The following is a 27,324-nucleotide window of genomic DNA, read 5'->3' as shown; positions in this document are numbered from 1 at the left end:
GTTAAGATGGGGGATGGGGAAGATTTCTAAGGGCCCTTCCATCTCTGCAGTTTTATGCTCTAACATTATATGTTGTAATATACCTTTTAGCACTAACATTTTATATTTTCTATAATGGTTTAAATTCTAATATATTTATGTTCCAAGGCTGCTTCTGACTCTAATATTCTACGTTCTTTGTTTTGACATTCCATATTCTTTGTTCTAAAATCTCTTTGGACTCTGAATATCTGTGGTTTTATTCTGTGGCTTTCTTTCAGCTTAGAAATACACACACATATATTGTCCCAAAAGGCTTAGTGCAGTTTTAAGTTATTATATACTCACTTACCACACTTCTGTTGTACATACACCTATTTTCATAAGTTCAAGGGGTATTTTGTGAATCCATACTCCTAAAACTATGGCACATGGGCCCCTGCTGGTAAGCTTGCCCTTTATAGCTCCCCACTTGTTGGTAGTTATCCCAAACTGAAGCATTTCCTAAGAGAGCACAGTAAGAATAACAGTTATAAAACATTCTTCCCGTAAACCTGGGGCACCCTCCCCCACAAATACTCCCACCATCAGAGGGATGAGTAGACACGGTCTTAAGAGTACTCTGGAAGGGGCAGACTTCAGAAAAACCTAGAAAGACTTATATGAACTGATGCTGAGTAAAATGAGCAGAATCTGGAGAACATTACACACAGCCACAGTGTGGGCGGACTATTTCTGATAGACCTGGCCCTTTAGGGCCATGCAAGGACCTAAAACATTCCTAAAGGACTCGAGGCAAAATGCCATCCACATCCAGAGAAACAACTATGGAATCAGAATGCAGAATGAAGCAGACTATTTTCCTTTGTGTTAGCATTTGTTTTGGTTTTTCTCATGGTTTCTCCCATTCATTTTAATTCTTCTATGCAACATGACTAATGTAAAAATGTTTAATAAGAATGTATGTGTAGAACCCATATAAGATTGCATGCCATCTTGGGGAGGGAGGTGGAGAAAATTTAAAACTTATGGAAGTGATTGTTGAAAACTGAAAACAAATAAGTTAATTTAAAAAAATAAAAAAAGAATACCCTGGAAGGGAGGCACACATAGGGGTAAGGGAAGGAACACATGTAGCTAAGACATCTTTTGCTTCTAGTACTATAGGGCACCAATGTTCCTTCGATTTGTGAGGTGTCTTCATGTTGCTCCCACTCAAGGGAAATATTTCTACTGGGTGCCTCACTAGGCTGGGATCCCTGAGCCTTCTCCTCTGTAGCCCAACTCTCAGAGGCCAAACTTATGTTCTTCTCCCATGGTTGGCTATTTTCTCTGATACCAGAGGTCATGCCTTCTTCCTCCCCTGACTCTCTATGTCCTTGTCTCCCTATTTAGCTAGTGGCTCTGCAGCAAGGTGCCATAGCTGATGCAGAAGGAAAAGGAGAATTATGCTCATACCCTACTCTCCTCTTGTAAAGGCTCAGACATCACACTCCACAAACCTGTTCCTGGCCTCAAATGTCCCCAGGCCTGGCAGACTTAGCTCTTTTAAAGGTTATTAGGATTGAAACCAATCTTCCACCAGTTAATAACCAGCTAACTGCTGCCCTTCTAATTATATCAAGGGGAACTCCTTCACATTTTATAATGGCATAACAGAATATAGATATATCTTTACACTTTGTTAACCTATTAATACCTCATTTCCTCTGTATCCCTTAATTTCTGTGATTACATCAACTGAGTTAGGAAACAGGAACCAAGAAAGAGAGAGAGAGAGAGAGAGAGAGAGAGTGTGTGTGTGTACATGAGTACAGTGTCCCAAAAGCCTTTCAATTTCAAGCTCTTGACACTGTATATAATACATGTACATATGTATATGCATAATACACCTACGTACACATGTATTATGCTTGGGTGGGATTATGTAACTCTCCAGAGGTAGAAGTTGTGCCTCACCATCCAGAATTCTGTCTTTGTGACAATGCTGTTGGGAAGGCTACATAAGTGAGGACCATTTTCCTCTGTTCCATCTTTATAGGTGCCAATCAATATAGGTATGGGAAGAACCGGGCAGAGGAAGATGCCCGGAAGTACCTGGTAGAAAAGGAGAAGCTGGAGACTGAGAAGGGTTTCATTCGGAATGAGCTAATGACCCTACGAAAAGAGAAGAGGGAGCTAAAGGAGACCTTGAAGAACAGTGCAGGTACTGGTGATTTTTAAGAAAGGTTGAGAAAGACCTAGCAAACATACTGGAATCAAGAGCAAGTGTAATATTTTCTAGAAATGGTCAGCTGAGGGGGTGGAAAGGTAAGCACAACACAGAGAGGGATCAGGCTTTCCTTCCTATGATCCTGTTGGCTAAAATACATTCTCTTGGCCATGACTGTCATCTAGCAATAGTTAATTTATCTTCCCCTTTAATGACTTTCAAAGAATATTTCCAATACTTTTTTTTTGTAAACTCATCTCAAAAACAATATATTATTAGCTTACATTTCTATAGCATTTTATAATTTGAACCCCCATGAGGTAGCTTATTGAAATTTTATTGTCCCTATTTTTCCTTAATAATAACAGTGATTATCTGGAGAGATAACATGGAATAGTGAATAGATGACCTGTACTGGACCCAGGAAGACCTGACTTCAAGTCCTGATTCTGAACAACACTAGCAGTAAGAAAACTGCATAACCTCTCAGTGCTCTGGGGCAACTCTAAAACTACAAATTACAAACTGTTTTGCCAGTTGACATTGGTGGAGAGAGTTCTCCACACTGATGAGATCACAGGACCAGATAAAAAATTATATACTAGTCAGTTGAGAGGCATTTATTAAATACCTGCTGTGTTCCTGGCACTCCAGTAGGCCCTGAAAATATAGAGGCAAAAATCAGACAGTGTTGGCCTCTAAGACCTTATTTTTTTTTCAAACTAAATTTGTTTTCAAATGATCTAGGTTCTCTCCTTCCCACCTCTGCTCTTCCCCCTTATTGAAAAGGCAAAAAAAAAAATGAAATGGGCTGTTACAAATATGTATGGTCAAGCAAGACAGATAAGGAGTTTATATTTTATAGAAGGAAACAACATGTAAACATATAAAAGTCTATACCAAATAAATCCAAGATAATTTATGAGAGAAGCACTGGCAGCAACTGGAAGGTCAGAAAAGGCCTTGTGTAGGAGGTGGCGCTTAAACTGAGGTCTGGGGGTTACCTTGGGGATTCTAAGAAGCAGATGTGAAGAGAAGAACATTCCAGGCATAGGGATGGGGGCTGGAGGTGGTGTGTGGGGCAGGGAGACAGTCATTGTAAGGGCATGGAGAAATGGGGAATGGAGTGCCACATGTGAGGAACAGAGAGACAGCCCAGATTAGCTGGATTGAAGAGTATCTTAAGGGGAGTAATGGATAATAAGGTTTAAACAATAGGTTGGAAACAGTTTACAAAGGGTTTTAAATGCCAAACAGAGGCATTTGTATTTAACTCTAGAAGTAATAGGGAGCAGCTTGAGTTTATAGGAGATAGCATGAATAGACCTATGTCACTTTGGCAGCTGTAGGGAGGGTGGACTGGAAAGGAGAGTCACTTGAGGCAGGGAACCCATTAAAAGGCCAATTGCAATAGTGAGAGGTGATGAGAGCTTGAACTAAGATTGTGGTTTTGGGAGTAGAAAGAATGAGTCAGGTATTAGAGATGTTGTGGAGATAGAAAGAATTAACTCTGGTAACTGAATATGTGAAGTGAGGTAGAGTGGGAGCCTGGGGGACTAGAAGTGTGGTAGTGCTTCTGACAAAAATAGAGATATTTGTTAGCAGGGAACTGGAGAGGAAAAGTTAGTATGCTCTGTTTTGGACATGTTGAGTTTGAGATGTCTATGGGACATCCAGTTAGAAAGGCCCAATAGGCTTTTGGTGACATGGGAGAAGGACTCAGGAAAGAAATGTGTTGAACACACATCTGGGATTCATCTGCATAGAGATGATAATTAAACCTATGAGAGTTGATGAGCTCAATGAGAGAGTATAATAGGAGAAGAGGGCCCACAACAGAACCTTGGGGAGCACCCAAAATTAGGTGGTACATGATATAGATGATGAGCCAAGAAAGGATATGGAAAAAAAGTGGTCAAATAGGCAGGAAGAATCTCAGGAGAAAGTAGTGTGAACAAAAACTCAGAGAGGAGATAGTCTTCAGGAGGAGAGAGTGGTCACCAATATTAAATTCTGCAGATGTGGTAAGAATTGAGAAAAGACAAGCAGATTGCCATCATTTAGCAATTAAGAGATCATTGATAATGAAGGATAAAGCAGTTTCAAAGTGAATAAAAACAAGGAGCATATGAAACTTTTTTTCCAGGGGTTTAGCTAAGAAAGGGAAGAGAGATAAAGGACAATAGCTTGAAAGGCTGCGAGGGCCTAGTGAAGGTTTTTTAAAGAAGAGGGGGGAACTGGATATGTTTGTAGGTAGCAGAGAAAGTGAAAGAGTAGGGACAAAAGGGGGCAATCACTACAAGAAATCAAAGGAGATGGAATCAAAGATATAAACTGAAGGGTCTGTCTTGGTGAGAAGTACCATTTCTTTATAAGAGACTACAGTAAAGGAGGAGAAAATGAGGAAAGATGTTAGGAAGTTTGGAGTATAGGAGCATAGGAGAAGAGGGAGCTTAGGGTGATGTCTCAGTGGACTCCACCGCTTCTTTTGAAAGTGTAGGGACAAGGAGTGGTGTGGGAGGCTTGAGGAGAGATGAGAAAGTTTAGAACAACTGTTATGAGGAGTGAGAATCAGTTGGGGAGGAGTAAAAGGACCCAGTTGAAATTGGATAATGGAAATTTGTAGTGGACTCCTCGGCATGGTTTTGTGAATTCCTCTAGCACTGTTGAGCAAAATGTGAGTAGAAGCAGAAGAAGAGATTAGATGAGTAATCAAGGATTAGGATTTGGCAAGGCATGAATGACTAACACTGAACAAGTGAATTACAGGATTAAAATTGGAAAGGCAAGAAAGTGAAGTCAGAGCCTTGGGGAGATGGCTGAGGAGAATGTTTGAGTGGTCAAGGGGCATGGAAGTAACACTTTCAGGTTTTCTTAGTGCTTTATGGACATTATATCATGTCATCTTAACAACAATCCCATGAGGTGGCTACTGTTCCTAGATTTTACAGATGGGGAAACTGAGGTTTAGAGAGAAGAAGGGACTTGCTCAAGGTGACAGATATTAAGTGGTTGGGCCAGGCCTTACTGAGTTCATAGCTTAGGAGCAAATGTTCTGGCTAAATATCTCTACTCAGACCTTGTCCAGAAAACCTCTTTTTGTATCTAAGATGTGCCTGGCCTCTCTTAACAGTCAGCCTGATGACTTCTGGGGCTCAGGATGCCTCTGTTCCACTAGTGTTTGAGCCAATTCAAATAGCTGAAGGTGGCTCCCTTCCCCTACTGGAAACTGTCAGAGATATAGCTCCTTTACTGCTACCCCACCCCCAATTACATACTAGCTCCCCAGAATCCTACTTGGAACCTAGCAGCCAAAAACCAAACTGGATCTGTAGTCTTGGCCTCAGTGAGATGTCCTGGGCTTCTTACCTTTGTGTATTGCATTTATTTTGTTTTGAAACAGTAACACCCCCTCTCCCCCCACTACTTATTCTTCCAATACCTCTGTCTGTCTGTCTGTCTGTCTGTCTGTATATCTATCTATCTATCTATCTATCTATCTATCTATCTATCTATCTATCTATCTATCTATCTATCTATCTAATCTACCAATCAACTATCAAATATTTTCTGTGTATATATGAGATAGAAAAGCAGAAGTTCTTTTTCCAGCTGGTTAAAGTTTATAATTACAAATTTTAGAGTAGGAGGTACCTTAGTGATCTGTTAACCCCTTCATTTTTCAAGTGAGTAAATTGAGACCCCAAGCTGTTAAGTGACGTGCTCAAGGCCACACAGGAATTTCATCAGGGATTCAAACACAGGACCTCTGACTTAAAATGTATTGCTCACTTGACTTCTTCAAATCTAAGGGATTATTAGACTTTCTATGTGTGGCTGTAGAAAATAGAAGCAGAGCCAATGGATGCTAATCAAGTAAGGAGGCAGATCCTGGGTATTCCATTTTAGGTAGGACATTGATAAGCTGAAGGGTATTTAGGGAAGAACAACCAGGATGGAAAGGGAACCATGAAGGTCGTCTGAAAGAGCTAGGGATGTTGAGCTTTAGTAAATGAAGATGGGTTGGGATGATCATAGTTATCTTCTAGTATCTATATGACTGTTCTAGGAAAGGATTAGATTTATTTCAAAACTGATCAGGATGGCGCTTTTTGTTTGGGGTGGGGGGAAAGGAGGAGATTGGATGGGATGTGAAATGGTACTATGTGAAGTTACAAGGATTTCAGTTGGGAGTAAAGGAAATATTCCTTACAACTGGGGCCATCCCACATGGTCCTGATTGCTTCAAAAAGTAGTAATTTTCCCATCATTGGAAGTCTTCAAGGTTTATAAAGCTTTTTCTTCCCAACAACTCTGATGTAAACAATACACATCTCCAGTTTACATTTGAAGAAACCAAGAATTAAAGAGATAAAGAGACTTACCCAAAAGTCATATAACTAGTGAATGGCAGAGTCAAGATTTGAACTTTCTACTGCTGCCTTTTAAGATTCTTTTCAACTCTGAAAGTCTTAAGATTTTTCTACAGATAATCCCCATTTGAAATTACAGGTCCAGTCCCTATCCCTTTCCCTATATGAAAATGGGATAGATTGTCATGTGAACCTAGGGTCTCTCTGACCCAAGTAATACATCTCTGAAGCCTCTGTGAAATTAAAATGAACACTTGAGCATTAGAAGATGTTCTACCTCATCTGTGGTCCTGGCTTGGTTTTTGTTTAGTTATTTAATTGTGTCCCACACTTCATGACTTCATTTCGGGTTTTCTTGGCAAAGATACTGGAGTGGTTTGCCATTTCTTTCTCCAACATAATTTATAGATGAGGAATTGAAGCCAACAGGGTTACTTGACTTTCCCAGTCACACAGCTAGTCTCTGAGGCTGGATTTGAACTCAGGAATTTGAGTCTTCCTGACTCCAGGTCTGTGGTCCTAGCTACTACTCTTAAAATTGGCAGTGGACTGTCTCTTTTCCTAAGGCATACTGACCACCTGGCTGTCTAGCACATCAGCCCTCCTACAGCTTACACACCATATTTCCCTATAAGCAAGCTTCGCTTTTGTTGTCTTTTTTCCTCCCACTTCTGTATGTCCTAGATAGGACTTGCTGTTCTTGGCTCCCTGTCTTGGGTAGAAGGTGTGTCTCTTCTTTTTTCTTGCCAAATGGCTAATTTCCTTTCACTCTTCTGGGTCAGGTCCCAGATCCACAGAATCTCAGAATGAAAATGGGCTCCTGCAATTCATCCTTCACACAGCTGCCAAACTGACTTTCCTAAAGCATAAATCTGATCATGACACCCCTTTCTCAATAAACTCCAGTGGCTCATTCCTATGTCCTTTGTTTGGCATTGAAGACCCTTCACACTAGCTTTAATCTTCTTTTCCATCCTATTCACATGGCTCTTCTCACACACATCAGTCTAGCAAGACTAGCATTCTTGATGTTCCTCCTACATGGCACTGAATCTCCCACATCAGTGCCTTTGCACATCTCTTTCCTGAAATAGACTCACTCTCACTTCTGTCTCTTTAGAATACCTAGTTTCCTTCAAGGTTCCACTTAAGTACAACCTTTCTTTTCATGACTCCTTTCCTGATGCCCCCAACTGCAAGTGTCTTCCCTTTAAAAATTACCCTGTACATCTGTATATGTTGTCTCTCCCAGCAGACTATCAGCTCCTTGAAAGTAAGGACTGTTTTCCCTTTTATTTTTGTATCCTTAGTGCCCTAGCAGAATGCCAAGATTATGCTTTGTTGCTAATATCTATTTGTTGATTGATTGATTGATTACCCCTGGAGAAGATCCAGCCTAATCCAAATCTATATAGGCATCCTCTATACAGTGTCCCTGAAAAGTGGTTATCTGGGCACACTTGAAGTCCTTCAGTGATGAGGCAATGTCATGCAGTGAAATTCTGGAGTTCTGGATTTTGAATCAGAGGACAAGATTTTGAATCCCACAGCACTTGCCTTCTTATAATCCAAGTGACCTTGAGCAATCCTGTGTTTTAGTTTCTTAATCTTTGAAATAAAGAGGTTGGGCCAGATGGCCCTGACCCTTTCAATTCTAAATCTATGATTCTATGGAGGAAACTGACAGCCTCTCAGGGAGCCCATTCCACTTTGACACGCTCTAACTTTTGGGAAGTTTTTCCTACTGTCAAGCTTAAATCAGCCTCTCTGCTACTTTCATACATGTTGCTCTCTCAGGCCAAGCAGAACAACTCTAATCCCTCTTCTGTGTGACAGGCCATCAGACACATGAAGGCAGCTTCTATAACCCTCCACAGCTCACCCCACCTCCAAACCTGACAATCTCTCATCCAGGCCAAACATCCCCAGTTTTTCAATTTCTTTAACCCATCCTGGTATGGAATAGTTGATAACCCCCTCAATGTTCTGGTCACCTTCTTCTGACTGCAACAGTTTGCCAGTATTTTCGTTAATAGAAAGGCCAAGGTCTCCCACTGCATCCTGGGCCATCGCCAGTCATCTTGACTTTTGTCTTACCACTGGACTTTGCAGTGAGGCTGACGACTTTATGAAACTCTGCCTCCCTTAAATCCAGTTCACAATCAAGTCAAGATATCATCCTCATGGCATTGGTCCTCTTGGAAAATGAAGGATAAACAACAACATCCTTGTTAAAGTGTGACTTTATGAATTTAACACAATACTTCAGATAGTGCCAAGCCAGGTGAGAGAACAGGGTGATTTTCATCCTGGTTATTTTGAACATTATATTTTTAAGGCAGCTTCAAATATTCCAGTCTTGTGGTGCCATGAGCTGGTGCCACCTAGTGGTTAAAATGAGGATTTCTTGCCTGCCCTTATCTACATTGGGCAGGGACAGACGGCATTCACATAGGAGAATAGTATAATGTTTTCTTTATTAAGAAACTTGGAGAGTCAGCACAGTGCAGCAGGAAAACACTAAAATTAAAGTCCCAGGACATGAGTTCAGAGCTTGACTCTTCTATGTACTCTACCTGTGCTTTAATATTTCTTAATCTTGGATGCCTCCTCTATCAAGTGAGGGGGTTGGACTAGATGGTTTCTGAGGTTCTTTTGAGCCTGAGATCTATAATCCTGTAATACTTGAATAGTTGAAAACTTTTAAGGTTGTGAAAGGAAGGGAAACAGCCAGTTGCGTCCCACAGAAGGGTGACTGATGCTGGTCCTATGGATGACTGAGAGGCCAAAGATTTGGGCAGAAATGATACTAGTTGAAGAAAAGTTACATTGAAATTTAATAAGCATTTATTCAACACCTAATGTACTAAACACTTTGCTAGATACTGGGGAAGCAAAGTTGAAAATGTTGGTTGTCTATACCCCGGAAGAGTTTAGTTTAATAGGGGCAAAGACATATGATGATTAGTTAGAATGGGATTAAATACACAGGAGAGGCAAAGTAGAATGTTTAATAGGCAGAAATGTGATGAGAGATTCTTCTAGCATTTCTAAGGAACAGTTGTCACAAATGTACAGAGGTACAAACAGTCAAGACCAAGTCCAAGAACAACCAGAATTCTAGTTTAAGTAGAAAGTAACGTATGGGGTAAGAAAAAGTAGGTTGGAACTAGGCCTTAGAAGCCAGGATAAGGAGTTTGTATGTCCTTATAGATAATAAGGATCCAGTAAAGGTTTCTGAGCTGGGTGGAGTGATATGGTCAGAATTCTGAATATTAAGATGTCAGTGTGGGCAGCATAGATTAGATTAAGGAAAGGCTGGTTAGTGGGAAGCTGCCCAATGGGCCTCACCAGAATTATGTCTAGCTGTCCCACAATCCAAATAAGCTATACCAGACAGAATCTGATTTTATACCTCTTGTGTAAGATATCAGTAGACTGATCAATAGATATATACATACAAATAAAAATACATACGTGTGTACATATATGTACATACAGAGAGAGAGAGGAAAAGGAAAGGAAGAAGGAAGTAAGAAAGGGAGGGGGCAAAGCCACAGTCACCTCAATTCAGTATTTATTAAATCTTTACTATGTGCAGAGCATTATGCTAGACATTAAGGAGTCTTTGCCATCAAAAGTCATTGATATGGAGCTAGAAAGAATTTTAGCACTCTTCTAGTCTAGATTCCTCATTTTATAGATGAAAAACCTGAGGCAGAGAGATTTTTTTATAAGTGACTTGATTAAAGTCACTCAGATATTATATAACAATGACAAGATTAAAACTGAGGTTGCCTGACTCCAAATCTAGTATTCTTTTCACTCCACCACACTGCTCCTCTGTTTACATTCTAATGAAATTCTTGAAGCCATCTAATCTGAGCCATTCCAGAGAAGGAGGCCCCCGACTAATATCTCCAACAAATGGTTATTCAGCCTCTGCTTGAACTCTGCCAGTGATGGATAGCTCATTACCCTATAACGTAGCCTATCCTATTATTGACCAGCTCAAATTGGTGTTTTTCCTTACAGAAAAGGGAGTATCTACCTCTCTGTGACTTCCACCCACTGGTCCTTTGTCTTGGGGCCAAAGAGAACCAGTCTGATCCTTCTTTCTCTGGACAGGCATTTGATCACAATCATCCAAGAGAGACATTAAATCTTCTCTTTGCCAGACTGAACACTCTAGTTCATTCAACCACTCTTCACATGTCATGGCTTTGAGTCCTTTTCATCATCCTGATCATTTTCCTCTAGAGAATGTACAGTGTAATGAAAAGAGAGAACTGGGTTCTAAGCTTGCTCTTTGTGTGACTTTGGGCAAGTTTTTTAACTCTCTGATCTATTTTCTTTACAAGCTAATAATGCCTGTAGCCCGTACTTCACAGAGTTGATGTGAAAATAACTCTCTCCTGTATATGTCTATACTTTATATGCATGCATCTGTTTCTATCATTAGCTAACAAATAGGTATAAGAGCACATTCTATCTGGCATATCTCATTAGGATAATTGTGCTTGATTCTGGAATGGTCACTGGACAGTCCAACACTAACCAGTCTGCCTGTCTCAGTCTTTTCTCTATCTGATCTGTTCTACACATGTTGTGTTAATCTTTTTAACTCACAATAGGATAATTTTACTAAGATATTTTCCATCAATTGCCACACTTCATGTGGCATCAGTCATTATTACTTGTCAATGTCCTTCCTAAACTGTAGCACCTAGAACTGGGCATGAGATTGCTGTTGAGGTCTCACTTGACTTCATGACTCTTTAGAGTGTCCCCAACAGAAAAAAAGATGAACTGCTTTGTGCCCCTTGAAAACAGGGACAAGTTTAAAGGATCTAGAAGAGAAGCTAGTGATGCTAGAAGCCCAGTGCCGGGAGAAGGAAGAGAGAAGGATTGATCTGGAGCTGAAGCTTGTGGCTGTGAAGGAGAATCTGAAACAATCCCTGGCAGGAGGACCGGCCCTTGGGCTTACTGTGACCAACCAACGCAAGACTGGAGTGAGTATACATTTTTCCTTCCCATGTTTTCCCCCACATATGCTGCGGATATCTATTCAGGCTGGGACCCCGCTTTGAGGTGCTGGAGATGGAAAACAGCGCCTTGATTGTATCTCTTATAAACCCTAACAGCTTTCTGTGATTCAGTTGACTACAATTCAGCAAAGCACCTCTGGTAGGAACCCAGAAAACAAAGATAAAACAAGATACAGTGTCTATCTTCAAAGAGTTTACTTTCTTGTAGAGGCAATAAGATATTATAATTCACGTCTGTATACCATCTTGGGGATTATAGTACTATCTTTGCAGCATTCCTACAAGGTCAGGAGTTTAGGTATTATTATCTTCAGCTTACAGATGAGGAAGCCAAAGCTTGAAATGACATTGGATTGTAGGACTGGAAGAGGCCTTAAAGAGCATCTAGTCCAGTCTTCTTATGTAATAGTTTAGGAAACTGAGGCCCAAAGCAAAGGGTTCATGCAGGTTAAGTGTTAGGAGTTTAGATTTGAACCCTGGTCTTCTGGTTTTTAATTCAATGCCATTCTCACTACGCCACACTCCCTTGTCCCTTGACATTCCAGTCCAGGAAGCATTAAAAGGAGAACTGAAACTCAGGTTTTCTTATTTCAAGTCCATGTACTTTCAGCTGTATCATGCTGCAAATAAACAACAAGTTGAAATGCACTAAGTACCTAGGAGAGGTTAAATGGAAAGAGAAAAGGGATGTGAGAAAGAAGGATCACTTTTAAGTAAACAAATCGGGGAACACTTCATGGAGGAGATGGCACCTTAGCTGGGCCTTAAGCAAGACCTTTAAACCCTCTGGGCCTCAGTTTTCGGGTAAAACAAGCAAGTTGGACTCCATGATTTTCTAGGGCTTTCCCTTGGTCCTGTGAAGTAAAGGAATTCACCAGGTTAGGAGGTGGGGATGAGGCAGAGAAGGGGTTTAGCCAGAGAGAATAGACAAATGCACAGACAAGAGAGATCTGCAGTAGCCCAGCTCACAGGAGGCTCATCTTCTCCCTGCCACATTGTTAATATCAGGTAGGGCAGCTTTTCTTCAGAATCCTAAACTTCATTTCCGTTGCTCTCCCTAGGAAACAGCAAATAAGCCTCCCAGTCTAGAACCCTCTCCTCCTGTCAACTGTACATCAGAGCTGAGGAAAAGGAGCCCATCTATCAATGTTTCCAGCAAAGGGAAAGTGCTCCAGAAAGCCAAAGTATGGGAACATCACCTTATACAGAATCCAGCTACCACAATACCTCGCCCACATCTAAACATAGCCAAGCATTAGAAGGCAGCCATAAGAGAGAAGACCAGGATATCTAATCATGGCCCTGCCACCAACTTGCTATGTTACTTTGAGCTTGTCTCTTTCCATCTCTGGGTTTGAGTTTCCTCCTCCATATAACAGCCAAATGCCCTTCCAGATTTCTTGATTCCTCAGAGAGTTCCTTAGGTTTCCATTCAGATCCTGTTGACTCTTAGTTTAGGCACAATTCAAATATTAGGCTAGACACAGGGAATCAGAAAGGGGGGATGGATGTCCTTTAGCTTAATTATGTCCTTGGAGAATTGATCACAATATTCTCGAACTGGTCTGACCCAGGGATGTGCTCTCTAAAAATGTAGAACACACTTTTAAGTCCAATCTGCATTATTAACATTTTCTCCTTCACTTTCTTAAATCTACACAATCAACAAAAGGGTAAATCAAGACCTAATTCATAGCATTTGCTGATTTCCAAGGTGTAAATGCTCATGTATCAGCTCTTCAGCCCTAAGATGAACCTAGTGACCCCTATGGTATATTTCAAACCCACCTCCTCTTCTTTCATACCTGTCCCTACTGCTCCTATCCAGGACAGGGCGTTATTACCACCCACAGAACTATCATAATAACCTCCTAAATAATCTTCCTGTCACAGACGGGATGTTTTTTCAGGTACGTATTGGACTAGTTTCTCTAAAATTCTGTGATTCTGGCAGAAAACCACCCACCTCAGAAAGGTCACTAGTCTATTTTTCTGGTGCTTTAGGGTTTTCAAATCCTGTGAGGTCAGGAGTCTTAGCATTATTATCATCTCCATTTTACAGTGGAGGAAACTGTGTCTCAGGCACTGGGCAGAGATCACTCTGTAGGTAGCATAGGTAAGGCTTGAGTCCAGGTCTTCTACCTCCAATCCCATGCTCCTTCTGCTGCACCATGTTGTTTGTGACCAACGAACCTGGGTCCCACTCCCAATTTTGGTGCTTAGTAGCTGTGTGGCCCTGAGCAAATAAATTTCCCTTCTCTTGGGTCTTAGTTTCCTTTTCCATAAAACATGAATAATAATATTTAAACTATCACTTATACAGGCTTGTTGTGAGGTTCATGTATGATAATGGTTGTGAAAACCTGTTATAAACCCTTAATCACTTTAAAAACAGGAACTAGTATTATTTTTGCTATTATAACATTGGTATATAATCATCACTATTTGCCCTGTACCTTGAGGCCTAAAGAGGGATTCCTCTTTAAAGTAATAAGTCATCCACGTAATAAATCCTTAGGTAGAATGATGGTCATTTGCCAGGGGAGCTGTATGTAGATAGGACCATGATTTATATATAGTCAGCCTAAACAATCTCTGAAGTTTTTTCTAACTCTTAGCTTCTGTAATTATGTGGTAGTTATGTCCCTGCTTTCTGGGCCTCAGTTTCCTCTGCTGTAAAATGAGGGGGTTAGAACTTCATGAGATTAGAGGTCACCTCTAATGCTGAGATTCTCTTATAGCTACTGTAATAGGGCTCTTGGGCCTTCCTTCCCTCATCCATTTAGTAAAGCTAGCCACCATATGTGTTTGGGTCTCACCTAGAAACAGCTACTTTCTTTTCTGCCCCCTGACAGGGTAGAAGTAGACTGGCTGCTCATCCAAGGGAATTATCCAATAAAGGTGACGGTATGTATGTTCTTCATTTGCCTCAAACATCATTCAGTAAAATCTGCTTACTTGTCTTTCTGCTTTACAGGAATGGGAAATGAAGAAAACCTAAGAGGAACATGAGAAATATATCCCCTGGGAGATACCAGCTCTTCCAACCCAACCTTTCAGCCCCCATTTCCTGAAGAGCCAGAGAAAAGTACCACTGTTTGGGAACACCTGAAAACCACCTTCATTTTCTGTGTCGGGGGGAGGGGGGAAGGGAGGGAAAGGGAGGAGGCATTTTGCCATAGGGACACGGGAGGGGGGGACGTGGTAGATATGCTAGTGATGATAGGAATGAGGAAGACACTTGGGACTTTGGGGGGTGGGAATCAAGATTGGAGTGAGAGGACTCTTAAGTAACACAGTATCTCTGGACAAACTGGATTGGCCATTTTTTCATGTGAAGAAACAAGGAACTGGTTAATAATCACCTTCATTTGACTATCAGCATCTCAATTCTTATCTCTGAAATGATAAGGTAACACTAAAGAATATGGGATACTGTAGTAAGGAGAAGCTCTTCTTATGACACTGGAAAGGGTTCCTGGGGCCTTGGTAGCTACTGGAAGGCAATCTGAGCCTGAATATGAAGAAGATTCCTCTGTAATGCCACAGATGTGTGATTTCATGGCCTGAACAATCCCCTTCTGTTTTATCAATGTTCATCAATGACTATGGCCCTCCAAAACTTTTTTTTGGTGGCCACCTTTTTGGTGATAAACTTCTCCACACTCAATTCAGCTGATCCTCAGACAATGCATTTTCCTCACTGGGCCTGGGTTTGAAATCTTTCCAGTGTGCTGGGGCCTTGCTGGAATAACCTTGAAGGTCACAGGGTTACCTCCACACTATGAGGAAGTTCTGGGAGATGACTGGAATAGCTACTTGTTTAAACTTGGGCTAAAACTATGCAGAATGTGAATCCTCTGACCCTTCCCCTATTCCCTCAGTAGTGTCTATTGTCCATGTCATTACTATGAAAGCAAAGGTCTGAAGAAGTGGCAAAAACTTAGGCATTTGGGGTGTTTGAAGGCACATACTGTGGCCAGGTCAACCCTAAGGAGAGTGATGCACACAGACCCAAGGTTACCATGCTACTAGCACACTCACAAGCAGACTGGGCATCAGTTTCCTCACCTTCATGGTGGGGACAATAACAGCACCTACCTCATAGGGCTTTTGTGGGAATCAAAGGAGATGATGTATGTAAAGTGTTTTGGAAATGTTGAAGTGCTATAGAATTATAAGCTCTTATTATTGTATTTTATTTCAGCCCTGCAACTTACAACCTGTATGACTTTGGGCAAGCCACTCAAGTCTACAAGCTTTATAAAATAGAAACTAAAGAGCTTGGATTAAATAAATCCCTTCTTACTCAAAATCCTGTGAATTTATATACTCCGTAGGAAGGTAGGAAACAAGGATGCAGGTGTTTTAATATAGCAAATGTGCAGATGCCATCTTCACTGGGACTCTATCCTAACATCCTCCATCTCCGCTTCTCCCATGTGAAGCTTTTGAGACATTTGCCACTTAATCTGTTGTATATGGGAATAGAAATCTGCTTGAAATGAGTTAAGAGAAATCTAGGTACTCCAGATTTCTCTTCCTTCTCTTGAGGTGTTACTCACTAGGGAGAAGTGCTCCTCCCCTTTCCCTTTCCCACCTTTCCTGTAAAATAATCTATTGCCAAAGGCCAAAGGAAGCCCTGCTGAGTGACACATTGGGGAAATGGGGACCTTAGGTGGTTAGCTATCATGCATACTGTGCCTCAAGTTACTGTTTAAAAACTGTATGCACTTTAAAGGTCTGTGTCATGTTTTCCTCCAATAAAGATAAAAACTATTCACCAGTCTGGAGTCAGCAATCTTCCCAGAGGGTTTTTAATAGTCTTAGAAGGTTACCCACAGTTTCAAATTCAGCACATATTTGTCAAGTGCCTACTATTTGCAGACACTGTGGTTTACTAAGCTAGAAAGAGAGACAAGTTTTATGTTGAAAAGAATATTAGATTTGGAAACAAACTCTGGATGAGGCATTTTATCTCTGAGCCTCCAATTCATCCATCAAATAAAGGAATTAGACTAACTGGCCTTTAACTTCCTTTAAATCAACTGGCCTCATGGATTTAGTCTAGTGGAGAAGTATCTCTTAGGAAGCGTTTTCAAGTACCTTATTTCATTGGTTCCTCACACCAGCCCTTATGAAATAAACAAAAGATGTTATTCCGCATTTGATAATGAGGAAAACTGGAGCTCAGAGAAACTAGTGATTAATCTAAAGTCGCACCACTAGGTAGTGGAAGAGTTAGGAGTCAAACACAGATTTAATAAATTGATATCCTTTGCTCCATATTGTATTATCTTACATGATTCACAGTCAATAGCTGAACTTCAACTTGATTGCATCTGTCCAAGTGGGCAGTACTGAGTTGTGTTGAAGGAAGTGATCTTTTTAGTTGGCACATTAAACTTACTGAAAAGTTTAGAGGTGGAGAGTTTGGGGAGCTCCCAATGGGCAGTTACATTCAATTTTTAAAAAGTAATAAATTTTTACTACCAAATATTCAAGGCCCTATTCTGGGACAAAAAGATTAAAAACAAAAACATGGTGTCTCTACCCTTAAAGAGAATAAGTTCCTTTATCTTATTAACCACCATCATCTCCATTCTATAAGCCAAGGGAAAGTCCATGGAGCCACAGTTTCCTTGTGATATCTTAGTATGGCCCATAGGCCATATCATCCAATATAATTATACACCTAAATATCCACGGGGCAAAGAAAAACTTCAAATAAGAGTCTGCCAACCATCTTTTGAGCCCCTGCTATGTCTGAAGTCTGATGTGGGAAATTAAGATAAATATGATTCAATTCCTATCTTTGGAAGTAAAGGAGGTAAAACAGGGACATTAATAACTACAATATAAGATGTGATGACTGCCAAATGGAATTCAATAAATATTAGATACCAGTTTTCAGGGATTGTGCTTCAGACAGAAACAGTGGGAGTCCCTGATCTATGCTTACAGTATAATATAAGGTAAAAATGAGATAAGAGTAAAAGAGTGATCTAGGAAAATTTCAGTGAGACTGTATGATTGGTATATGTATAAGAGGGGGACAAGACTGGTGTGGGCTTCGTGGAGGAAATGACAACTAATTTAGACCTTGGGAGAATAGATTTTCAATATGCAGAGATGAAAAGGAAGTATTTCCTAGGCTATGGAATTACCCAGAGGTAGAAAAAGCATGTAGAGTTTGGGAAACACCTAGTAGTACAAATTGAATGGAATGTAGTCTACAAAAGGAAGTAAAAGAAAATAAGCCAGGAAAGGTAAGCAGAAATCAGAATGTGGAGATTGTTAAAAGCCAAAGCTGAGCAGTTTCCAAAGTTGGGGCCATAGAATGAGCCAAAGAGGAACTGACTTGACCCCAAAGAATTTTTTGATCAGTCCCAACAGAAGTTGGGAAAATGGGTCTCATCCCATCCTCCCCCTACTGTTCATCATGAAGGTGTGTCTAGACACTCCCCTACTCCTGTAATTGCCCTTCAGGGAGTTTTATGAATAGTGGCCTAAGTACCTACCCTGATAGTTTAGATCGTATATTAGAACTAAATAAGGTACCTAAATATTAGTATTAACAAAAAGATTTACTTAATCATAGCACGGAAAAGATTCAATAAGGTTAAAGCAGATGACGGCTCCCTCTCCCCTCTATATGGAAATGCAGTAGAATGAGGTGTGAAGATTTTGGAACTTCTATCAAGTAGAAGTTACTGATTTCATGTGGGCAGCATTTTTATGCCCTTAGGTGAACAGGAAGTCAAAATATAGCCTGAGGCCATTTGCCTCAGTTTCCTCATCTGTAAAATGAGCTGGAGAAGGAAATGTCAAGCCACTTCATTATCTTTGCCAAGAAAGCTCCAACAGGGATTACAAGGAGTAGAACATGAATGAAAATAACTGAACTAAAACCAATGGGGGTGGTAGGGGAACCATAGCACTTCATATCTCATGATGTGAAAGCAGGCAAAATTCCTTTCCTGATCCCCTTGAGTTGCAGGACAGTGATCACTTAGCAAGATTCCTTCCTCATGTTTCATTTCTGGGTGTATAAAAAGGCATATAATGGTTGGAATTATATTATTTTCCTCCACCTCCAATTTTTCACTCTTCTGAACACTATCATTCCAGTCACTAAGGTCTGCAACCTAGGCATTATCCTGGAGTCTTCATTCCCCTCACCTCACCTAGCCAATTGGTTGCCTTATCTTGCCATTTGTACCTCTACAACATCTTTCCTATCAGTCTGCTTCTCACTACTAATAGAACTACTAACCTGATTTTAGATCCTCATCACCTTTCACTTGTACTACAGCAATAACCTCCTAATTGGTCTCTGTGCTATCTTCTCCCCTCTTTAGTCACAGGACTGATTTTCCTCAGTTACAGATCATGACCATGCCATTTCTTTATGAATTCCATAACACACAATCATTAATACAATAGTACGATTGATGTAACTTATAAAGATAGAAATATACATAAACAGGAATTACATGCTCTTTTTTCTTATGGGGTACAAGATCAAAAAGGTTTAGAGATCACTGATATAGACAATAGGGAGCCCCATTTAGTCTTTGAGAAGAGGTGTGATGTGATCATAGATGATTTGTTAATGATACAAACTACATGTTATGGAAAATTCAAGGAATAAGGAATTATTTCTGACTGGAGGTGAGGAGAAGGTGAAGGGATCAGAGAAGGCATAAAGAAAGAAGTGAACTTGAAAGATGGACAGAATTTCCATAATCTGTTAGGAGAAGAGAAGAGACAGTAGTAGGAAGGAACGAAAAGGAAGTATGTAGAAATGAGAAAAATTTTAGGAGGTATCAACAAATATCCTGTTTGGCTAGGGGCTCAAGTCACTTTTTAAAAAGTAAAAGTTTTATTTCTGCCTTTAGTTTTTATGCCATGGTCATTTTCAGAAACATAGATATATGTAAACACTCATCCCACCCCATGAATCTTCTCCTGTAAGAAAGTAAAACAGCTAAACAAAACTCTCAACAAAGCAACTTTATCTGACAACAGGCAAGATTCTTCACCTACAGCCCTGATTTCTCAAGAAGGAAATGATTTGCCTCATCTCCACATCCCAAACTGGTCATTTCAGTTAAAGGGCTGTTCTAGGAAAGTCATTTTTAAGGGTTCTCAGAAGAGTGTGTCACTCTCCCACAGTCACCATCCAAGACCCTTATAATTTCAAACTAGCAGCACTATTTTCTAAGTTCCCTTTAAAACTTCCTGGATCATATGGCTCTGAACTAACACCAAATTCCAGAGAAACTACAAGAGTAGAAAATTATGGTTAAAAATTTTCTTTCCAGTAAAGGTCCTATTACACGTTTGGAATGATAACTGCTTTCAAACAGGTCCTTCCTCACTTATAAAATGGTGGATAGAAGTTACAAAACAGTATATTTCAGTTTAATGTAAGGAAAAAAATCTATCACGAGAATACCCAAAAGTATAACAGGTTGCTTTAGGAAGTAATGTCCTTTTATTGGGTTGGTTGGTTGTTCCTTGGAGAATTCACACAAGGCAAATGTTTATATGGTGGTCAGAAGAAGTTCTCAAGGTCTCTCCAAAGAACTTTGGAATTGATTGTATGACATGGGAGACACTGGCACAGGACCTCCCAGCATAGCATACCTGCATCAAAATAGTCTTAGGCAAACATTCGTTTAGCATTCAAACAATGTGTCTAGCCCATCAGAGTTGTGCTCTCTGCAATTAGCTGAGAAAGGACCTCACTGTAGGGTACCGTATCCTGCCAGGTGATCTTCAGAATCTTTCAAGACAATTCAAATAGAAGAAGGCATGCAAACAGCTATCTACAAAGACGATATTGACAGGATAATAAACTGGAGAGATTCAACGGGGGGGGGCACTAGCATTAAGGGGCAATCACAAAAGACTTCTTGTAGAAAGTGGGATTTTAGATAGGACTTAAATGAAACCTAAAGGTGGAAATATGAAGACAGGAAATTCTAAGTATGGAAGATTTCCAGTGATAATGGATGAAGTCAGGAGATGGAATGTCTTATTAGAGGAAAAGCAAGGAAACCAGTGTACTGCACCAGAGTCATATGGTAAGGGTAATGGGGAAGAGAGGAGGAAGGTATAAGGGGACTGGAAAGGTAGGAGGGAGCTAGGTTATGAAGGACTTTCAATGCCAAATACAGGATTTCATTTTTGATCCTGGAGACAATAGGGTGCCACTGGGATTTTCTGAATGAGGGTAGAAGGGAAGTGACACTGTCAGACCTGTACTTTAGGAAGATTAATTTGCCAGATGAATTTAAGAGAGACTGAAGTGTGGAGAAATCTGAGCCAGGGAAACTAATTAAAAGGCTACTACTGCAGGACTTCGCAGTCAGGTAATAAACAAGCTAGATGTCTACACATTTTCTCTAATGCCCTCAACCTCTCAAAGAGAGGTTATGCACCAAAAATAAACTTCATCTCTCTCCATAATTTAAGACACCTGGAATCCAAAAGAAGGTAAAAACAAACCCATGAACTGATACAGTTCTGGAAATACTAGGAGAGGCAATAAGACAAGAGAAAAAAAAATCAAAGGCATAAAGAAGATAAGAGGAGATAAAACTATTCCTACTTGCTGATGATACGATGGTATATTTGGAAAATCCTAAGGAAACAGAAAAGATACTGAGAATTAATAACATTAGTAAAATTGCAGGCTACAAAATAAGTCCTCAAAAATCAACAACATTTCTATATAATAATAACAAAACACCAGAAGCAATAATAGAAAGAGAAATCCCATTCGAACTAACTACAAAATGCATAAAATATCTGGGGATCACCCTACCAATGCATGCAAAAAACTTACATTGTTTCGGTTTATAATGTGTTCCTTAATTTAGAAAGAATAACATAAATACCTGGAAGAATATTTGGTGCTCATGGCTAAACAATGCCAATATAATAAAAATGACAACATTAACAAAATTAACTTTTAATGCTATACCAATCACATTTCCTAGGGGATACTTTATAAAATGTTATAAAATAATAATGAAATTCATTCGGAAAAACAAAAGATCTAGAATATTAAGGAAAATGATGAAAAGAAATAGGGATAAAGAGGAAATTGCATTTCCAGACCTCAAACTATATTATAAAGCAACAGTCATCAAAATTACCTAACATTGGTTAAAAAAAATGAAACATCATTGAAAGAGACTAGACAAGGGAGAATCAGAAACAGCAGAGCTTAATAACCCAGTATCTGATAAAGTGGAAAACACAAATTACTTAGGAAAAAAAATCCTGTTTAAATAAATGTAAATAGTAAAAAAAACTATTTAAAAGAAAAAAAGAGAAATGTGACAAATACAGCATGGAAAGATCTACGTAAGCCAATACAGAATGAAGTAAGCAGAACCAAGAAAATAACATACACAATAATATTCACAAGAAAAAACCACAAAATCCAAGATAGTTTAGAAAGAAATTGAGTAGGTCATTAGGTAGAGGAGAGCAAGCCAGAAAGCAGATGTGGTTCCCTCTGGTCTGGTTCTGGAAAGTTTACATTATATAAAATTTATTCAAGGATGCCTGCACAAACCATTGGCACACAGTTAAGTAATTTTGCAGAGAGGATGACTTAAAAGCAAAGTAGACTGAGATGGATGTGAGTAAATTTAAACATTCAATAAAATTTGCGCCCAGCCAAAACACAAAAATCCAAAACACAAGGTTGGATAGAATCGCAAGAGTGCTTTTCATGGATCCTAGACCTGGAGGAACTCCAAATTCCTTGTCATCTCCAGAATTCCTAGAGAGTTCTTGGGGTCAGGTGACATTCTGGCTGCAATCACAAAAGGTTGAATTTAAATAGTATAATCATTTTTCCCAAATAATATAATAAGTTATTTTCCCCCATAATAACTATAACAATGCAAATGGGAAGAGCACCTATGCACCAAAATATGAAAAGTGAATGTAATAAAACTACAAAGACAAGCAGAATTCCAATGAAAATGAGAGGATACTCCTAACCAACCTTACATGGAGGTGGAAGTTAACAAGTGTTACACTTTGAACATGTTTTCAGACTTTTTCAATAAAAAGATCAGTTGTGCTGGCTTTTTTTCCTCTCTAAAAAACGTTTTCTATATGATATGACTTTCTGAGAACAGGGTAGTAGGGAGTAGGATACTTACGATAACTATGATGATGTAAGAAACAGAAGACTTTATAAAAACCCATTTTTTTTAAAAGTCTACTGCAATAGTTCAGGCCTAAGTTGGTAAGGGCCAGTGCCAGAGTGGTGGCAGTATCAGAGCAGAGAGAAGGATGTGCAGGAAAAATGTAACAAAGGTAAAATCAACAGGACTTGGCAATAGATTAGCTATGAAGATGCCACCTAGGTTGTGAGTCTGGTTGACTGGGAGGATGGTGATGCCTCCCACATTAATAGAGAAGGTTAAGGGGGGTTAGGGAGAGAGATAGTAGGTTCAGTTTTGGACTATGGTACACCTAGCTCAAGATGTACAACAGGCAGTTTGAGACGTGATTCTGTAGGTTAGGTGAGAGGTTAGGGCTAGAAAAATAGAACTAAGAATCGTCAGCATAGAGATGAAAATTGAAGTCATGGGAGCTGATGAAGTTGCCAAGGGAAACAGTAGAAAAGGAGCAGATAAGAGGGCTCAGGAGAGAGCCCTGGAGATACCCTTTGGTAGTGAGAATGACCTCAACAAAGATTCAGTAAAGGAGATTAAGAAGGAATAATGAGACAAGTAGGAGGAGAACCAAGAGACAGTGTCACAGAAACCTAGAGAAAAGAACACTTCAAGGAGAAGAGAGGGATCAAAAATGTCAAGGGCTGCAGAGAAGTCAAGGATGTAGACTTTTTCTAAGTCATTGAATTTATCACTAAAGAGAGCACTGGAAACTTTGCAAAGAGCAGTTTTGAATGAATAATAAGGTCAGAAGCTAGACTATGGAGTCAAGAGAGTGAGAGGAAAGGAAATGGAGGCATGAATTGTAGACAGCTTTTTCAAGGGGTTTAATTACAAAAGGGAAGAGAGATATGGGACCCTATCTAGTGGGGAGGAGTGGATCAAGAAAGAAATTTTGGAGGATGTGAGAGACATGGGCATGTTTGTAGGAAGTAGGGAAGCAGCTTAGTAGAGAAAAATTAAAGATAAGAGAGTAGGGATAAGAGAGAGGAATCTGCTGGAGAAGACAAGATGGAATGCGGTCACTTGGTTTGAAAGGTTAGAGGAGTTTACCTTGGTAAAAAGAAGAGCCGTCTCTTCCTGTGAGGTGGGTGAAGGAAGTGATAGCAATAGAAGGCATCTAGGTGATGTGAAATTAGGAGACAGAGAGAAGAGGTAGTTTTTTGCCTGATGGCATTAATTTTTTTCTTGAGACTGAGAGAGTGGCAAAAGAAGAAACCATGGGAGGTTTGAGTATTTATGAAAACATTTAGAAAAGCTGCCACAGTAAGGGGAATAGTCAGATAATTAGGGAAGTATAAAATTATTTTCTTGCTACAGCAAATTCCCAGTTGAAATTATGTAACATAAATGTGTGATGGACCCAGTCAGCACAATCCAGTCAAGATTTTCTCCAGCTTTGTTCAGCAAGTACATGAGTAGGAGTGAAGGAAGCTGATGGTGGGAGTAATCTAAGACAGGCTTAGTAGAGTTAGATTGGCAGCAGGATAAGGGAAAGAACTCAAGAGAAAAGGACAGGGTAGAGCTGAACTGGTTCACCAAGGGGTCAAGATGGGGAAGGGAAGAGTATAAACAGTTCAAGGTGATAGCCTGGGAAAGAACTGAGAGGTAGAGGTAGAGGAACTAAAGGTCATGGTGAGAGCAAAGAACAAGATTAGGGAATTCAGGAAAGAGGGAAAAGTAGAATAACAATAGATTGTGAATAGAAAAAGGGAATTCCAAAGATCATAAATGTAGGAATGGTACAATTGTGGATGATGGCAAGATCAAGTATGACTATGTGTAGCAGAGGTGGGGTCATGGGAAATGAGTAAATTGAGAAACTTGGAGGTTTGAGGACTTATCAATATATACGCTGAAATCCTCTAGCATTAGGGCAGAAGATGAGAAGGAAAAACTGTGAGCCAGTAACTGAATTCATCAAGAAAAGAAGGGGAATGCCCTGGAAGTTGGTGGCCCATAGTATTTTGATTGGGAGGTGATTATGGATTGACTGAACCTCAAGAGGAGAAATTATTGTGTGAGGGTGGTTGAGAGAAAGCCTAAAAGTGGCAATGGAGAGCAAAAAGTACTCCAATTCCCCTGGTTTGACCAGTGAGTCAGGAAAATACGTGAAAATGCAGCCAGTACTAGAAAGGGGAGCCAAAGAGGTTGTGTCATTAGAAGGGAGTCAGGTCTCAATGAGAGCTAGAAGATGGAAGGAATGGGAAAGGAAAAGACGGAACTTCTAGGATGAAGAGGTTTCTGGGAGTACTTGTAGAAGAATGAAGCACAGTGGTAGGGGAGGGTAGCTATAGAGTAGAACACTGGAGGAATGGGCTGGGTTGAGAGGGGTAGAAACAAAGGAGTGGGCAGTAGGAGACAGAGAACCAGGCTTGAATGACAACTAGGGGTTCAGAATTACTGGGAGAAGGAGGGTATGATCTAGTGGGGGTTTAGAAAGTATTGAGGAATGACTTCAGTTTTGGGGAAGGGAACAAAGCATTTATCAACATCTCTAGGGGTGCTATCTCTGTGTTGTTCCCTCTCTGGGTTAGGTAGCTCAGGAGAGGGGCTGGTGGAGCTGACAGAATAGCATTTCTCTCCTTCCTCCAAAGCTAAGAGATCTGCTAGGATAGAATGGTATTTAGTAAAGACCCAGTAGACACAATCATGGATTTTTTAAAAATGTAGGTTTAAAATTTCATGTTTCAGGGGAGTTAACAGCTCTAACTACCCACTATCTCAAAGTACTTATTGCTCCTTCAAAGGAAAATTAGCTCTTTTGCTCTCTCTTTCTCCACAGAATTCCACTTGACTGAGGTTTTGGAGATTTTACTGTGTGCAGTATCCCTGTGAATTCTCTTAGTCTCCTCTTTTCTGAAAAATGAGAGGGTTGGAATTGAATAAATAATCTCCCTCACTTAAATACTCAAGGGTATCTTTAATCTCTTGGATTTGGTAGCTCCTTACAATGATGCAGACTTCGACCTATCCATGCCTGCTAATCCTGAGTAACCATAGTTTGTTTCAAAAGTTCAGGACAGGCCAATGCCTTGATATGTGATAGGCACTAAATGCTTGGTGACTAGGTTTAGCCACAGGGAAGCTTTACAGCAATTGAAAAAGAGAAAACTATTATAATTTATAATCCCTTCAAGTTCTAAATCTTGAACTGGATATACTCAACCTGTCCAAAACTGAACTCTTTATTTTCCACCTTCTTCCCCACCCCCCAAAAAAACCCCTTCTCTCTTCCCAACTTCCCTATTACCATCCAATGTATTACCATCCTTCTAGTTACCCAATCTAGGTGTCATCCTCTACTTATTCTGTCTTACCTACCATATCCAATCTGTTACCAAGGCATGTAGATTTTACTTTAGTAATATCTTTTGTACATGCCCTTTTCTTTCCTCTGATACTCCCACCACTCTGGTTTAGGCCATTATCATCTCACACTCAGATTACTGCAGCAGCTTGCTTATGGATCCTCCTGCCACAAATCTCTCCCCTAGTTCAGTTCTCCTACACCCAACTGCCAAAGTGATCTTCCTAAAGCATATGATACTGCACCCCCCATACCTTCCCCAGGCAAATTCTACTGGCTCCCTATCATCTCCAAAATCAAATATAACATTCTCTGACTTTTAAAACTCTTCATTACTCCCCTCACCCAATTTTGGGATCCATTGATACAGGACTCCTTGTTCTAACAAGACACTACAACTCCCTCTTCCTGATCATTTTCACCAGCCATGTCCCATGCTTGAAACACTCCCCCTCTTCATCTCAATCCTTCTGGCTCCCTTTAAAAGCTAAAATCCCACCCACCTCTCTAGGAAGCCACTCCCAGTCATCCTTGATTCTAATGCCTTCCCCCTGTTGATTATTTCCAGTTTATCCTGCATATGGCTTGTTCCTACACAGTTGTTTGCATATTGTCTCCCCCCTAAATTAGACTGTGAGCTCCCTGAGAGCTGGCATTGTCTTTTTTGACTGTCTTTGTATCCATAGTGCTTGGCATGTAGCAGTCTCTTAATAAATGTTTACTGACTGACTCCATAATTCTACTTATGATTTCCTTTCTGCTCCATTTCCACCTCCCCTTCTTTTGCATTCCCTTTCTTAAATTAAATTTTGCTTCTTTTCAATGAACAAGTATTTATATTTCTCTCATTAGAAAAGAAAAACAAAACATGTGACATGTAACATGTAACAAACATGTACAATCAAGCAAAATAAATTTCAACATTTCCCCCTCCTTTTTATCCTTTCCCTGCCACCCTTTTCCTCCTCTCCTACTCTTTTCCTGCCCCTCCCCTTTTTTCCACCTCCTCCTCTTTTCCCCGCCCCTTTTGCCCCTTCCCACTCCTGCCCTAGAGTGGCCGGAAGTTATCGTCTCTTAGACCGCCCCTTCCGGAATGCTCGTGCCCTCACCTGTCCGAGCCGCGGGGATCACTGGGAATTGTAGTTCTTTCTTCCTGGTCTCTGGAACGAGTACGCCTCCTGCGCTGTGTCTT

The 27,324-nt window shown here is 40.2% G+C and overlaps 1 protein-coding gene and 1 long non-coding RNA gene across 4 annotated transcripts in view; one reads left to right on the top strand and one right to left on the bottom strand.

Moving 5' to 3' along the window:
* Positions 1 to 16,393, top strand: part of AFAP1L1 (actin filament associated protein 1 like 1) — an 84,036-nt gene extending 67,643 nt beyond the window's left edge. The window contains exons 16-19 of one of the 3 annotated variants that reach the window (XM_072631011.1): positions 2,021 to 2,185; positions 11,398 to 11,576; positions 12,674 to 12,796; positions 14,468 to 16,393. In XM_072631011.1, coding sequence (XP_072487112.1) covers positions 2,021 to 2,185; positions 11,398 to 11,576; positions 12,674 to 12,796; positions 14,468 to 14,602 — 602 coding nt within the window. In that variant the 3' untranslated portion in view covers positions 14,603 to 16,393. Of the gene's footprint in view, positions 1 to 2,020; positions 2,186 to 11,397; positions 11,577 to 12,673 lie in introns of all 3 variants that reach the window. The other 2 variants (XM_072631013.1, XM_072631012.1) reach the window with 2 other exon arrangements.
* LOC140518676 (uncharacterized) overlaps positions 1 to 27,322 on the bottom strand; it is a 30,661-nt gene extending 3,339 nt beyond the window's left edge. Inside the window, exon 1 of the long non-coding RNA XR_011971981.1 lies at positions 27,242 to 27,322. This is a non-coding gene — a long non-coding RNA (uncharacterized lncRNA). The remainder of the gene's footprint in view (positions 1 to 27,241) is intronic.
* Positions 27,323 to 27,324: the final 2 nt, after the last annotated feature.

This window comes from Notamacropus eugenii, chromosome 1 (assembly GCF_028372415.1).
Source record: "Notamacropus eugenii isolate mMacEug1 chromosome 1, mMacEug1.pri_v2, whole genome shotgun sequence".
Classification (NCBI taxonomy): domain Eukaryota; kingdom Metazoa; phylum Chordata; class Mammalia; order Diprotodontia; family Macropodidae; genus Notamacropus; species Notamacropus eugenii.
This window is presented reverse-complemented; position numbering and strand designations above follow the sequence as displayed.